The sequence below is a fragment of the Nanorana parkeri genome, unplaced genomic scaffold (assembly GCF_000935625.1).
Source record: "Nanorana parkeri isolate BGI_ZX_2015 unplaced genomic scaffold, ASM93562v1 scaffold128, whole genome shotgun sequence".
Lineage (NCBI taxonomy): Eukaryota > Metazoa > Chordata > Amphibia > Anura > Dicroglossidae > Nanorana > Nanorana parkeri.
Genome location: NW_017306396.1, coordinates 1,241,828 through 1,258,672, shown reverse-complemented (window position 1 = coordinate 1,258,672; position 16,845 = coordinate 1,241,828). Strand labels below are relative to the sequence as shown.

At 41.0% G+C, this 16,845-nt stretch overlaps 1 protein-coding gene across 1 annotated transcript in view; it reads left to right on the top strand.

The window, feature by feature from the left end:
• Positions 1-16,845, top strand: part of CAMK1D (calcium/calmodulin dependent protein kinase ID) — a 224,035-nt gene that overhangs the window by 188,953 nt on the left and 18,237 nt on the right. The window contains exons 4-6 of the mRNA XM_018553723.1: positions 2,266-2,404; positions 2,552-2,678; positions 13,450-13,525. Of these exons, the coding sequence (XP_018409225.1) occupies positions 2,266-2,404; positions 2,552-2,678; positions 13,450-13,525 (342 nt within the window). The remainder of the gene's footprint in view (positions 1-2,265; positions 2,405-2,551; positions 2,679-13,449; positions 13,526-16,845) is intronic.

Here is a 16,845-nt window from a genome sequence, read left to right as displayed (position 1 = left end):
TAGTGTTGCTGGACATCTTATGCTGGGAATGATGGATTAAAAGTAATATTGCTAAGACAGTTGTGGTAATGAAAACCAAAAGTAAAAGTACATCCAAATATTAGCTATCTGATTGTTTTATTCTTGCCTCTAAACAGGGGTTTTTATTGGATGTCCTTCAGGATTCTGTGCTATACTATGGGGGTTATTCATAAAGCTGTAGGCAGCCGAGTGAATAAACGACCCGAAGTGAAGTGAGCCGTACGCTGTTCGGCTATTCACTTCAGGCTTGTACGGCCGATTTCAGCCGTACACCGACTAAAATCAGCCGTACATGGGCTTGGTGCGGCTAGCTTCGGGTCGGCCAAACATGCTCAGCATGTTCGGCCGACCCAAAGTGCAGAAGGAGTTCGACTCAGCCGATCCAACATCTGGAGCGGCTGAGCCGAACCTCCGGCAGGCTACTCGCTGCTGTTCAGCCTATTCTTATAGATGCCAAACAGCAGTGAGTGAATAGCCGAATGCCGCCGAGCGGCATTCGACTCGGCAATTCTGCTCGGTACCTCTGTGGTCCCGAGCAGTATAGAAAACCAGTTTAAAAAAGTAGAAAAAAAAATAGAAAATGATCAGCAGAGCCGGAGGTAACCAGGGAATGCTGAACTGTCAGTACCATGAGAGCTCAGCAGAGTCGGCTTTCATATCACCTCCGGCTCTGCTAAGCTCTCATTGTGATGCAGGGGGGAGAGAGCACCCCCCTGAAATGATGGCAGATAGCAGAGGAAGCAATAGCTTCTTTGCTACCTGCAAGTTTTTTTTTTTTGTATTCTAACAGCTCCTCCCATCAGTATAAAAAAAGAAAAAAAAAAGAAAAATCAGCATAGGAATGCATAGCTAGATTCCTATTGGCTATTTCAATTTGCAATATCCAATAGCAAGCTGGCTATTGCACCCGCCCTCTGCTGCTGTCAATCACTAGAAGAGGACCTGATGGGGAACTTCAGGTCCCCTCTGCTGATTGACAGCAGCAGTGGGTGGGTGCAATAGCTGGTTTGCTATTGGCTATTGCAAAGTGAAATAGCCAATAGGAATGTAGCTATGTATTCCTATGCTGTTTTTTTTTTTCTGACTGACGGCAGCTCCGATGTCAGGAGAAAAAAAATAAAACAACAGAGCAGGGAAACAACAGAGCAGAGTAAACCTTTCCGGGAGAAAATTATTCTCTCCCGGGCGGCCGGGAGCCACTATCTAATAGCGGTGGACTCCCTGAGCGTCTGGTAGAGTAAAGACAGACCAGCGTCCCTGGTTACCTGGTAACCAGGGGACGCAGATCTGTCTTGCAAGTGAGATGACGGCTGGCTCCGCCCAGCTGTCAGCAGCAGGCTGTCGGCTGGCCGTACAGCAGCCCTACGGTTCTACTGAACCGAAGGGGTCCTGGGGCCGAAGCTGCAGCTAGATCCTTCGGCAGCTTTGTGAAAAAACCCCTATGTCTTTGTTCTTGTGCCTTGAATCCCACTTTAAAATAATTCTAAATTCCCATTATATACTATCCTGTTATAACATCAGCATTGAAATAGGAATACATACTAGAGTTGTTTTTGATGCAATCAAAACTTGCTTGAAAAAAATCCCTTTTATGTAGTGAGTGGTGCTTTCGTCTGTACATCACTTTCAACAAATTCCTTTATCCTCAGTGTGCTTTACATCTCTTTCCCTGCTGCTTGATGTAAAGCAATCTCCATTTCTCAAAACAACATATTCCATCATGCATTGCTTCCAGAAAGCAATGATAATGTGACATTGTTCAGACGTTGAGTTGTAGTGCTTATTGAGTGCATATTTACAGGGCTGAGTGAAATTATGTCAATGCAATGAGGAAGTACATCCTATGAGCATCTTCAATAAGTAAGTTTACAAGCTTCTAGATCAATATGGTTATTAGGCGTGGGATAGAACTTATGGAAATTAATTATAGAAATACAAATTTTATTTTTGTTTTTGACCATAGATACCCTTTAACTACTGGACTAAATAATATAGTCAGATTGTTATTACCCAATGTCCTCTTTGTAGATTAACAACACACTTTAATAAATAAGAATTAATTAGGTGGTTAATAAGCCAATAATGGGAAAGGGAAGGACACAAACCAAAACTTTGGATGTCATTTGTCTGCCAATGATTCTATCATTATATTAACATTTATTGTCTTTATACTTTGCAGTTATCTATGCAGAATGGCACATTTGCCTATACTTGTTTATTCATATTTAATGTTTTTTTTCACAGGGTTTCTGGAGGAGAGCTCTTTGACCGGATAGTGGAAAAAGGATTTTACACTGAAAAAGATGCAAGCACGCTCATCCGCCAGGTGTTAGATGCTGTTTTCTACCTTCACAGACTTGGAATTGTACATAGAGATCTGAAAGTGAGTAACAACATTAAGGCCTTAAATGCCTGCTCCTTGGGCTTAGTGCAGCTGACATTCATACCGTCATAAACTAAACTGCGCAGGCTCCAGTCGTCATGTGGACTAGTTACACTCATAGGATTTTGTTTGTTTGTTCCTGTCTAGCCTGAGAATTTGCTGTATTTTAGCCAAGACGGAGAATCAAAGATTATGATAAGCGATTTTGGTCTCTCCAAGATGGAAGGTAAAGGAGATGTGATGTCTACAGCCTGTGGAACCCCTGGGTATGTTGGTAAGTGACATCATGATGGTGTACTGAGAGTTACTGGGGAATACTGGGGCCTTTGTGGAGGTTTTTAAATAAAATGCAAGTGATGGATTCCAAGAGCTCAGTATTGCAAGGAAATTTTCCCTTGAGCTTAGAGAATGTGGTGAAATTCCCTTTGCAAAGAATACACAATACACTTTGCAAAGAATACACAATCGCAAGCAATGATAATTTTTTTTTCAAACTGTATTTTTGCTTGCACATGGTTGGTTGATGGAAGTCAATAGATCTTTACCCCATTCACTAAGAGATGGGAAAATTCCCTTGCAATCCAAACAGCATATTTGCCTTTAGTAAATCAAACCCCATTAGCCACACCTTTCGATAATATGGCACCATTACACCACAATTTAAGTTCTGCTAGGCTCAGAATACTTTTTGTATTTGTTAAGTTATTGATTTGGGTAAAAAAAATGGCATAGACATGCAGAGTTTATTTGTAACTTTTTTTTTACTTTTATTTTTATTAATGTTTCAATAATGTATCATTATTAACACACTGCATCCATACTGAGCTCTTGCAATTCCTAAGATAGACCTTTCAGAAACTTTACAAGCGTGCCTGAACAAATTGTTGACATGTCACAGTAGACAGCAAATGGTATAACTAAAAAAAATGGTTATGGTATATGTAAAAGCAGTCCTTGAACTCTAGCCGAGTAATTCTGCGGTGATTTGATGATATCATAAGTCTGTTGGAGGTAGGGGAACCTCAGTCCCCCATCTCCCAGTGATCAGACTGTAACTGTATAGTAAACCACAAGACCAGGGTCTGCATCAGACAGTTGATCTGTGTCAGATGTTTGTGAATAAGAACTACACGTGCACCAGACTTTAACTGATTGCGTCATCTCTGAGCCAGCAACACAGTCCGTGAAATAGGTGCAGATCTTGAATAATGCCTAAACAAAGATGGCTCTGTCCTTTTGTAAAGAACGGTGGATAAAGGCTTTGTCATGGTAGTACTTTGATCTCTTTGAGAGGTAATAAACACTTGTTCTAATACACTTGCCCACTACTTGCACTTAAAGGAGAAGTACAGGAAGAGTAAAACATTTTCTCCCCAATACTTAGAGCCAGTGAGGGACACTGCAGTGTCCCATGCTGGCTCTAACACTGAGAGCTGAGTGATCGCATAAATACTGATTGGTCAGCTCTCAGTCTCTGCTCCAAGCAGACAGTGATGATTATCAGTCACCGCCCCCCACCGGGATTCCACCTTCCCCTCTCTGCTCCTCCAGCACTGACTAGAGGAATAGACCAGGAAGGAGTGAGCACAGCTGGCTCTCAGCCTTATGCAGCAGAGGTGGATGCCGACGATATTGTTGTTATCCACTTCGGCTGCAAAAAGCAAGAGGTTTAACTTCTCTTTTAACATAAAAAATATATCTGTTACTTGGTCCACTTCAAAACATATACTGAGAAAACACAACATGTGTGGTAGGATGCAACTTAATTTTGCTTATATTTACAGTTCTTTACCATACCTGTGTTGAAGTATACCCACTGGAGGACCAAGAGATGTTTTTTTTAAATACATGCAGGATTATAAGTGAGAAATCGACCGTGTCAAGTGAATCTAAACAGTAGTAATAGTTACACGGAAGTGTTTATGTAATATTTATATTGTTTCATTAATGTTTGGTACATTTGCACACATTGGAGGCTCTGCAGCATTATTTTGTTTAGGAACTCCAGCCTCACCTTGAAGTCTTTTGTAGTTGTACCGGCTCCTCTCCTGAGTTGTATAGACTCCTCTCCTAAAATTTTCCCGCACAATATAAGCTTCTCACATTGAGCATTAGAAACCCATGTTTTTTTTATGGCTGGAAGACATCAAGCATCATCTGGCCTTTTATTGTACTGGTGCTAGTCTGAAAGAGTGGCCATTACTAGGCAGGGTACATTTGCATGCTGACTACCCTAGGTAATGCTTACACGTGTTGCTAAGCCTCTGCCTTTAAATTAACTGAAATCCAGTTAATTAAAGGGATAGGCCAGGGAGGCTGGGGTGGGGCTCCCTGGTGCACCCCAGTCAGCATGCAAATATACCCTGCCTAAGAACGGTTACATTTCCAGACTACCACCCATCCAACAAGGCATTTTGATATTTTCATATTACCTCTCAACAGTAAGCTCACTGCTTGGATCAAACTAAGGGTTCTTTTGCACGTGCATTGAGAATTTAATGAAAGAACAAACGCTGATTAACACGCATATGGAGTTAATAAGGCATTCTGCAGGCATTCTCAAGGCATTAAGGAGGTGTCAAAAACTCTTGCAAAGTGCCCTACAAGTAGGGGAGTGTTTTAAAGGGTAAAGTGATGTAGTAAAGGGAAGTTACCAGCAGTGGCCACCCTTCTATTTTTTTGAAGGAGTCACAGTAGCTGGGCAGGCTTGGGTCATACAATTCTGGGTATTGCTTAACTGTTTGAACTAGCCGTGCAACATTTATTCAGACATGACCGATTCTAGCTGCTACTTGCAATGCTTAGCAATGGTATGGGTGGCAGTGCTATGCTGGCACTGCTTTGGATGACACTGATAACAGCTGGCACTACATGGTGGCATAGGTCAAGCTGTCACAGGTTGAAGGGCCTGGCTAGAAGCTGTCCTGTTGCTGGCAAAACACTGGCTATGTGCAAACAGGAAGTGGCATCTGTACCTGCTCTGTCTGGTCACGCTATAATTCCCCAGTGGTTTCTGGGATTGCAAAGCCTCCTATACCTTTTCTAAAACACCTGTGCAACACTTCCTAAATGCCCAGCATTGACTGAACATTTGAGGGGTGTTTCAATATACTTACTCTAGCAGCAATGCCTCCAGAACCTGACATGCACTCTATTTTTTGACACACACCAACACAACGCTAACGTCCATGTTTGAACAGCACTGGGCGGTTGCTATTGCTTTATCCCACATGGGCATTAATAGGCAGCAGAGAGGCATTAAAAACGCGTAAAAAGACATTAAAGGATAAAAAAAATTTCCATCCTCCCCATGTCAGCACTTACCTTAAAGGAGAACTATGGGTTAAGGCTTTTCCCCATAGTTCTCCTTAGGGTAACAGGAGGACACAAACTAGCATCCTCCCGTCACCCTAAGCTCAGTATACCGCGAGCTGTAACTTTTTGCCTATATCTACTGCTTGATAGCAGTAGATATAGGCAAAAAAACGGGAGGGTTTAGAACCACTTTAATGCCTGGTTTTAACACACATGTGAAAGAGGCCTAAGGGCTATTGAGAGGAGCACTGAGACACCCTGCCAGCCCCTCCAACTAGTCATTACCTGTTTTGCAAAGAGAGGTACAGAGACTCAGCAATGGTGTCACTGTGTCTAAAATAAGGTATGCAATGAAAATAGAAAGGTTTCTATAGAAACAGAAATGTCATTAGTATGTTGATATTGATGAGGCACAAAAATAAGCAGATTAAAACTTCAGTTTTAATGTTTTTTTCAAGATGAGAAATAAAAAGTACATGTTTTAAGAACTGCAAGAGCTGGCTATGGAAGCGATCTGTACATAGAAAACAAAATGATCAGCAGCTAATAGAGGGTTTAAATTAAAAAGATTTTCAGAGGCTATGTTATAATCTACTTTTTAATATCAAGGTGAAAGTCACATCAAGGGCAGGTGTAGTGGATATCTGAAATCCTTTCTTTCATTGGGTGTACATCTGTGATATTAGTCTGGCTACTTCTATCTGGGTATAGTAATACACGAATAGAACAATCGGATTTACACATAGCATTCACAAAAATCAGATTTAGATCGATCGATAGATAGATAGATAGATAGATAGATAGATAGATAGATAGATAGATAGATGATCTACATACACAGTACGTTAACTTTTGAGTAATTTACATGGTTGGTGTCCCTCTTACCGAAATCCTCTGCATGCACCTGCTTACACATTCAGACTGTGATCTCCATGACTGTAGCTGCTGACCGTGCCCATTTTGCCGGCATTTCTTATTCAAGACAAATAACACTTGTCCCTCTTCACAATGATTTTTGACTGCAGCCTTTTTCTGCTGCCAAGCACTGAGCAGAGATGCGGTGTAATCACTCTGCAGTGCTGTCCTGAACTGTGGGTAGTCCTGGAACAGAAATCAATGCACCTATATTTTCATCTATAAAATGCACAGAAAGTTCCTGTAGCGGAAAAATGCAAATTATCAGAACCAGGGACTCTGGAGGTCAGTTAGTAGTGTTTTATTAAATGAATATGATGCATTATGAAATTGCTTTACATCTGGCAGTGGATGACCAAGAGCTGTTGTTTTGCTAGAGCAAGCACTTTTGAGATAAGTAGGAAAATTGCTTTGTACACTAACAGTTCTGTAAAAGCTAGTGGCCTGAGCAGGTCTTCATATTTCATTTCAGACGTTGGTACAACATATTCCTGACTTGCCAACTGTCTCAATTACTAAGGTTCAGTAACCTCGAAGTTGGATTTTTTTTCTTTTTAAGTAGGGTTAGGTAGTCTATCTGTGGAGTTTGGTGGATTAAAGAATTTTGGCAAGTTTACATTCCATTTGTGGGCTCGTTACCAGAAAAAGTCAAAAAGTCAGATAAAAGGACTTCAGATACCTGTAGTTTATTATAGTAGTATACTTTAGTTCACACTAATAGAGCTTGTGTCTAAATGTTTGTATTATACATCATAATGGAATACATTTCTTTATTTTCACGTTTTGTTTTTCTCTTAGAATGAGTTAAAACTTGTAAACATAATGAGCCAACCAAAGTTTGCTCTGAGCAGCCTATTTAACAGTTTCAGCTCTCATACTTGTATACCCCTTATGGACCAGAGCAATGTTTACATTTCCGCACTGGGCCTGTTTATTTGGTGATATTGTTGTCAATATTTAAAATAACACAGTAATACATACATTGGGGTTTTTTTTGTTTTTATTGGGGGCGGAGGGGGTGGGGGGGAACTCTAGGCTTTCTTTTGGCAATATTGGCTTGTAAAAATGATTACATTTTCTATGGAATCCATGGACAAAAACACATGCAAATAAAAAGCTTTTGTTTTAAAATAAAATGTATTCTTATTCAACCTCTTATTAATGATTAGTTAACCCTAATTAGCCCTAATTAACTTTCTCCTCCCCTTCACAATTTTGTTTCCACTGATTTGTTTTAATTTCTATTTCGTTACCATTAATATGATTTTTTTCAATTTTTATTCATTTTGTGTATCACTTTTTTCAGTGTCATGTATCAAGAAAATGTGCAAAATTAGAAAAAATAATACATTTCAAAATAACTTTACCATGCTTTGTACCAGAAACATAGGGGTCTATTCACTAAGCTGCTGTAGGCAGCCGAGTGAATAAATGACCCAAAGTGAAGTGAGCCGAACGATATTCGGCTATTCACTTCAGGCTTGTACGACTGAATTCAGCCGTACATCGGCTTGCTTCGTGCGGCTTCGGGTCGGCCAAACATTGCATGTTTGGCCGACCCGAAGTGCCGAAGGAGTTCGACTCAGCCAATTCAACATCTGGATCGTCTAAGCCGAACCTCCGACAGGCTACTCGCTGCTGTTCTTCTCGCTGCTGTTCCGCCTATTCTCATAGATGCCGAATGCCAGCGGGCGGCATTCTGCTCGGCTATTCTGCTCGGTACCTCTGTGGTACCGAGCAGAATAGAAAAACAGTTAACAAAGTAGTAAAAAATAAAATGATTGGTCGAAGCTAGCAGTGACAGCTAGCTCCGCCCAACTGTTTTCTATTGGCCGGGCGGTTCTGCTGCCGTCAGAATAAAAAAAAATCACCATAGGAATGCATGGCTAGATTCTTTTTGGCTATTTCACTTTGCAATAGCCAATAGTAAACTAGCTATTGCACCCGCCCTCTGCTGCTGTCAATCACTAGAGGGGACCTGATGGAGAACTTCAGGTCCCCTCTGCTGATTGGCAGCAGCAGTGGGCGGGTGCAATAGCCAACTTGCTATTGGCTATTGCAAATTGAAATGGTCAATAGGAATCTAGCTATGCATTCCTATGGTGATTTTTTTTTTTATTCTGACGGCAGCCAAAGGCTCCGATGTCAGGAAAAAACAAAAAAAACAGAGCAGGGAAAGGTTTACTCAATCGAGCAGAGTAAACCTTTCTGGGAGAAAGTGTTTCTCTCCTGGGTGGCCGGGAGCCTCTATCTAATAGTGAGAGACTCCCGGAGTATCCGGGAGAGTTGGGCTGTCTGCAGATCAGTGTAACCAGGTAACCAGGGACACTGATCTGTCTGTGCAAGTGGTCGGAGCCAGCCGTGAGATGATGGCTGGCTCAGCCCAGCAGTCAGTAGCAGGCTGTCGGCCGGGCGTTCGGCCAGCTACGGCTTTCACCTCGGCTCAGTCGAGACGAAGCATATGCCTTCGGATCGACTGAGCTGCTCGGCCGACTACGGGAGCTGTAGGGCTATAGTGAGTAGCCCTTACAGCAGCCCTTCGGTTCTACTCAACCAAAGGGGTCCTGGGGCCGAAGCTAGCCGAAGCATCAGCCAAAGCTACAGCTAGATACTTTGGCAGTTTCCTGAATAGACCCCATCATTTTAATGTCATTTTAAAGGAGACAAATTCCAGAATAAAATGTATACTTTTTATTTACAGTAAAACTACTTTAAAAGCTAAAAATGGTTAAAAAAAATACCGTATGTTTTTGTTTTTTTTACTTGTAATCTTACTTTAACTGATGTCAAATGCAGATAACACCTTTGTTCTACATATAAATAAAATTGTAAATACAATGAAACAATGCATTGATTTATTGTATTTACTTAATGACACTTGCTACATTCTGTCATCCACTCCTACTGTGTCATTCAAAGCAAAGCATGGGGTTAGTGGCAGCAGGAGGAAAAGAGGTGAACGTGGGAGATGTGTCCTAAAATCTTTGTTGACATTTTCTAGGCCGTATTTTTTACACTCAAACAAAACCACACGTGCAGTAACACATACCAAGTGGCCAGTTTTCACCTTCCTGCCAGTTCAAAGGAAAATGCCTGCAGATAAGTTGTTATTGGTGCTACGCTTTAGAAGAACCTGTGTTCTGACATACCAAATAATTTTACTTGTTTTTCTGGTGTTCTCTTGCCAAAAACAAGTTCCATCTGATAATTACATGAATATTTAACCAAAGAGCCTTGCTAATGTAATAAGCCCAAGCAGCAGCACTGACAAGGCTGACGCCGGGAATACTGATTCTTGGCTGAGCCTGCCAGTGTCCTGTGAGCAGAGGGACTTGATTCCAGGAATCAGGAGAAAGCCGTCATCTCTGTGTCAGCGCAGCTGCTCCTAGGCACTTTCATCCTGCAGCGTCTTTATCTTATCTGATGTGATCCCTGGAAGTGGGTCACATTTATTCATGTTACTGGAAAGATATTTTCATGCATCTCATAAAGCCACTTCTGACTTAGTTAAAGCATAGGGTATGTCTCAGTGACAAGGACAGTCAGACACTTCTGCTACAGTGACTTTATGTAAACAGCATCCTATGGATGTTTGGTGATAGTCCGCATGTCATTTTTCTGCAAAATATTACAGCAGCATCAATTTGACTTTAGCTACATTTAAAAAAACTTACTGTTTCAGTAGTCATAACTATTTTGTCTTTTGAGACACTAGTGCAATTTTACTCTTAGATTTGCTGGAGCATGTATTAATGAAAAAATAAAAATCATACATTTTGTTAACATAAAATTTTCCTATCAAATTCACTGTCCAAAAAGGAGGGACTAGGGACTTTAAATGCTGTGCAGTAGCACAGGAGCAATAAAAGCAATCTACTGTACATGGTAGCCTTGGCCGCAGCCTTTAGGGTTAATCACATGATAGTGTATGATTAATGCACACTATTACACAACGCACCTTGCGTTATGCATTACCATGTGCTAGGTGCTTTGCATTTCCATTTATTTGAATGGCACCCCAATGCACCTCTTAGCTGATTAGCACTGCAATGTGTGATAGCACAATACCATGCGTTATGGTGATAAGTTGTGCATGTGTTTTGTTTTTCTTTGCACCACAACACACAGTGTTGCAATATGCCCCCCCCCCATCATATATTTAATAACTAGTTAGTCTGTAGTCAGGTTTGCCGTGTGGCTCCCGGCACCATTAATCTATCTATTGGTGTTGGTTTGAAGGACTTCTCCTCTATCTTGTTATCTGTCCTGGTATTTTTTTTCTACGTTAGCTTGTGTTACACTACATACCCTTATATACAAGTTGCTGATTACCTCACCCGTTCCTAAAGAAGCATTCAGGGTTAGTACCTTTTAAGTTTTCCCAACTTAAGAGTTTTTTCCCTTCTCTCCATTTAGATTTTATGCTGTGAGGACTCTTATATCCATGAATATCTCTTTAAAAGATTAGCTGTCTGTCAGGTAACATTCTTTATTATCATGGATCTTCCTCTCAAGGGTTAAGAGTGTTCCACTTAAGCCTCTGGCTGTTGACTGGTCTTTCTCCTGGACATGTTCTGTCTGTCCTAGGTTCCTTTCCTTGAGGTCATGCGTTATGTGTACTAGACTTGAGCCTTTTCTGCAGTTGTCTGAATGTTTTTTTGCCATTGAACATTGTATGTCTGTTCAAATTTCCCCTGGGGGATCTGTTTTTCCTCTGGGACTTAGCCCAGTAAACTGTTATTTTTTAGTTATCCAGGTTACTTGTTGGTCTAGTTCTTTCCTGTTCAGGTAGCGTGCTGCTACACCTGTTTTTAGGTTTTTAGGTGGATCGTTGGTTGAACTGATTGAGGCCCATAGCTCCTTCAGGTAGCAGTTTTTTTTCTTTATCGGTGAGTATCTGGTCTGGAGCACCAGGCTGATCCTTGGTGCCCTCCTCTTGGCTTTGGCAATTTCCATATTCGGTTGGTCCTACTTCATCTAGCGTTCGTTCAGGCCTTAATTCATTCAGATACTCTTTGTAGTATGATCTCCACATCTGTTGGATCTCTTAGGGCAGGGGTGCCCATTAGGTAGATCGTGATCTACCAGTAGCTCTCAAAGCTGATGCTGGTAGATCACGAAGGGTGTGTATGGCGGTCCCTTTTTTTCCATTTTGGTATATTTATTTAGCTGTGCACACATGATTACCTATTAGCCTGAGTCTGCTGAGCCGAGCTCCCTGACACCTTTCTGGTGGATACTGGTGGTTGAAATGCTATGTATTACATCAAAGAATAAAGCAAGGTGTGCCAGAAGAGATAGCGGGGAGAGAGCAAGGAGAGACAGCCAGGAAAGAGAGGCGAGACAGCCAGGGGAGAGAGCAAGGAGAGACAGCCAAGAGAAAGAAGATAGACAGCCAGGAGAGAAAACGAGGAATGACAGCCAGGAGAGAGAGGAGAGACAGCCAGGAGGATGAGCAAGGAGAGAGAGTGAGGAGAGAAAGCCAGGAGAGAGAAGGAGCGTGAGGGAGGTTTTTTTTCTTCGGTAGATCTCATGTAGCTCGTCATTTGAAAAGTAGATCTTAAAACAAAAATTGTGGGCACCCCTGTCTTAGGGGCTATTGCCAATTATTCTGTTTCAGGATTCCTAACTGTACTATAAGTACTGTAAAATTATTTTCTTAAACTCCATTGAGGGACAGGTCCCATCCCTCTGTGATATTTTTTGGACTCTTGTACTGCTTGCTCACAAAACTGAAGAATTACGTTTGGAGGTGGGGTTATTTGGGGTTAGCTTAATGTGTTTTGTTTGCCAGTGTCCCAATATCTTGTAGGCAGCTGTATAACCAAACTGTTTCATAATTCCCAAAATCCCTGTGTACCTCATTGGAGAAGAATATAAAAAACATTTACAGTGAGAACAGAAATCTTATTTGTTTAGTAAACTCTGACAAGAAATGCTGCATAATGACATTTACCCCTCGCCCATATCTCTTTGAGAAAAAAGAGTAACAGGCCTGTGGTCTCACTATTAAAAGTATTGTAGAAAGAATTGCCTGTGCTTTCTCTAGCAGCCAGTTAGCATTTCTGTTTCACATTGTTAGGGCAATTTAGAACATGAAGGGGAGAATCTGTCTGATTTCTTGACAGTTCTCTTGGACAATTTAGATTATGTGTACTTCTCACTTTGCATTGACTTATTCTACTTTTCATGTGCTTTATGGATTAGCACCACATGGTTTCCAGTAAGGGATAATTCATGTAAAGCTTTCATGCTTTTATTTCTCTATTGGTTATTCTTTTACTGCATACCAGCCTACAGTTTTTGGCACTAATTAGATGCAGCAGAACAGTAATACACTAGTTTGGCAGATCAGCATATTATGTATTTGGATCTTTTCCAGTGTTTTTATTTATTACAGGCATTTATATAGTGCCGACAATGTACACAGCACTTTACATAGTTCCACATTCACATCAGTCCCTGCCCTCAAGGAGCTTACAATCTAAGGTCCCTATCTCACATACATATATACGATGGCCAATTTAGACAGGAACCAATTAACCTTTCAGCATGCCTTTGGAGTGTGGGAGGAAGCCAGAGCACCCGGTGGAAACCCACACGAGCACATGGAGAACATGCTAATGCCTTGCAGATTGTGACCTGGCCAGGATTCGAACCAGGGACCCCAAATGCTGCAAGGCAGGCGCAGTAACCACTCCACCGGTGTGCTTTATGTAAATTAAATGGCATTTATTAGCTATATTTTGATGATTAATTCCTAATGTTTATTGTATGTCATACTGATTGCCTTATAATGATATATTCATTTACAGCTCCAGAAGTGCTTGCACAGAAGCCCTACAGCAAAGCAGTAGACTGCTGGTCTATCGGGGTCATTGCATATATTCTGTAAGTATAGTAATATTCACGTGAAATCACATTTTCATATGCAAGTGAAAAACACAGATTTACTGGCTGTGCTAGCACATGACTTTTCATTCTTTCTGTCACCTTTCGCAAGTGTTTAGTGTTATGCTTGGAAGCAGAATAGCTTTACATTACAAAACATTTTTTAAGTATATCCAAAATAACATTTTCTTTGGTAGTTTTTGGATACAGTAGGGATTCATTCCCTTCATTTTCTGTCCTGGAAACATAACAAGAAATGGGAAATAATTAGGGTAAATTCCTCTTAGTTGTTAATGCCACAGTTGCCACTTTGAAGATTTCCCTTCACCTTCCATTCATGTGGAATTTAATATTTTGGATTTCCTCTCACTTTCTGTTCTATGATCAATGGTCACCAGGAAAGTTAGATACAGTGATGCGCCCCAGCGGGACCATGGACAACAGTGAGAGAAGATACATGTTTCAAGTAAGTTGGCCCAGATGGGTCTCTAACTCAGGGCTTACATGAGGGAGTCCAATCAATGTTTCCACTGTCTGTGGAAAACACTTTCTTTCCTCTTTTCAGCAGCACATCTGCTTTATGGCATATTTAGTCTGTTATGCATGGCAGCTACTTACATCTTCTCTATTGTCAGACAGTAGAAGGTTATCAGGATAAAGTTTTAGCTAGGTTGATTTATTTTTGTACAACACCAGTTTACCCAGATTTTTATTTTTGGATGCTTCTACCCTGCAATGTAAGCTTGGTTTAAAACTATTATAACATTCTTTGTACTATGCATCATTTTAATTTATTTAACGAAGTGTTTACCTTATACATGACCAAAGAGCGCATGCTTTCCTGCAATTCATGTCTTTTAAACAAGAGGGGCATTACCGGATTTAGAGAGCTGTTTATAAGAGAAGCTATAATGGTTTTGGGTCAGTTTTATTTTAATATCTTTTTTATGTTTATACATTCTTTACTATATGTGTACACCCTTTGTTTTAAAATAAACATTTAATAAATGGGCAGAGCTATTGAATAATCTTGTGCTGACTTATTCACTTGTGTATGTTTGTAAATTTCAGAAGGATCTATTGAGCTCTGTAAACATGCAATCTGCAACAGGTAGTAAGGAGATAGAGGAAAATATGTGAAAAATGAGCTCTACAAGCTGGTTGGCTAGAAGACTATGTAGTTTGGGTATTTACCTAACTGAAACAAGGAAAACATTATTTAATTATTTTAATCCTAACCTTAATAAAGAAAATATTTACAAAACCACTATGCATTGAGGGGGATTTATCAAAACTGGAGCACACAAAATCTGGAGCAGCTGTGCATGGCAACCAATCAGCTTCTCTCTTCCATTTTCAAATCTTAAATGAACAAACTGAAGAGAATAGATGATTGGTTGCTATTGGCAAATGCTCCAGTTCCTGTCTGCTCCAGTTTTGATAAAATTCCACCATGTCTTTTAAATGGGATATGGAAGAGAAATAAAAATGTTACTTTTAGTCTCCCTTACTTTTTTGCATATTTCCTTGAAGTCATAAAATCCATGCAGGTGAACAAGCCAGCATGTTCAGGGCTTTTGTTTTTCCTTCAGTCTTACAGACATTTCACTGGGGTGATAATCATCTTTTCCACAACCAAGGATTCTGGGAACACAATCAACAACTCCACTATACCTGAAATGGGAGCAGGGTATTCTTGACCCTGCCCACGTGGTTTCCTTTGTTCACAGAAGGTAGAGAGGCTGTTTATCCCCGTTAATGAAGCAATCCTCTACTACAGGTGAAACTCGAATAATTAGAATATTGTGCAAAAGTTCATTTATTTCACTAATGCAACTTAAAAGGTGAAACTAATATATGAGATAGACTCATTACATGCAAAGCAAGATAGTTCAAGCCGTGATTTGTCATAATTGTGATGGTTATGGCTTACAGCTCATGAAAGCCCAAAATCCACAATCTCAGAAAATTAGAATATTGTGAAAAGGTGCAATATTCTAGGCTCAAAGTGTCCCACTCTAATCAGCTAATTAAGCCATAACACCTGCAAAGGGTTCCTGAGCCTTTAAATGGTCTCTCAGTCTGGTTCAGTAGGAATCACAATCATGGGAAAGACTGCTGACCTGACAGTTGTGCAGAAAACCATCATTGACACCCTCCATAAGGAGGGAAAGCCTCAAAAGGTAATTGCAAAAGAAGTTGGATGTTCCCAAAGTGCTGTATCAAAGCACATTAATAGAAAGTTATGTGGAAGGGAAAAGTGTGGAAGAAAAAGGTGCACAAGCAGCAGGGATGACCGCAGCCTGGAGAGGATTGTCAGGAAAAGGCCATTCAAAAGTGTTGGGGACTTTCACAAGGAGTGGACTGAGGCTGGAATCAGTGCATCAAGAGCCAACACACACAGACGGATCCTGGACATGGGCTTCAAATGTCGTATTCCTCTTTTCAAGCCACTCCTAAACAACAAACAACGTCAGAAGCGTCTTACCTGGGCTAAAGAAAAACAGACCTGGTCTGTTGCTCAGTGGTCCAAAGTCCTCTTTTCTGATGAGAGCAAATTTTGCATCTCATTTGGAAACCAAGGACCCAGAGTATGGAGGAAGAATGGAGAGGCACACACTGCAAGATGCTTGAAGTCCAGTGTGAAGTTTCCACAGTCTGTGTTGATTTGGGGAGCCATGTCATCTGCTGGTGTTGGTCCACTGTGCTTCATTAAGTCCAGGGTCAACGCAGCCGTCTACCAGGAGATTTTGGAGCACTTCATGCTTCCTTCCGCAGACGAGCTCTATGGGGATGCTGACTTCATTTTCCAGCAGGACTTGGCACCTGCCCACACTGCCAAAAGCACCAAAACCTGGTTCAATGACCGTGGGATTACTGTGCTTGATTGGCCAGCAAACTCGCCTGACCTGAACCCCATAGAGAATCTATGGGGCATTGCCAAGAGAAAGATGAGAGACATGAGACCGAACAATGCAGAAGAGCTGAAGGCCGCTATTGAAGCATCCTGGTCTTCCATAACACCTCAGCAGTGCCACAGGCTGATAGCTTCCATGCCACACCGCATTGAGGCAGTAATTGCTGCAAAAGGGGCCCAAACCAAGTACTGAGTACATATGCATGCTTATACTTTTCAGAGGTCCGATATTGTTCTATGTACAATCCTTGTTTTATTGATTGCATGTAATATTCTAATTTTCTGAGATTGTGGATTTGGGGTTTTCATGAGCTGTAAGCCATAATCATCACAATTATGACAAATCACGGCTTGAACTATCTTGCTTTGCATGTAATGAGTCTATCTCATATATTAGTTTCAC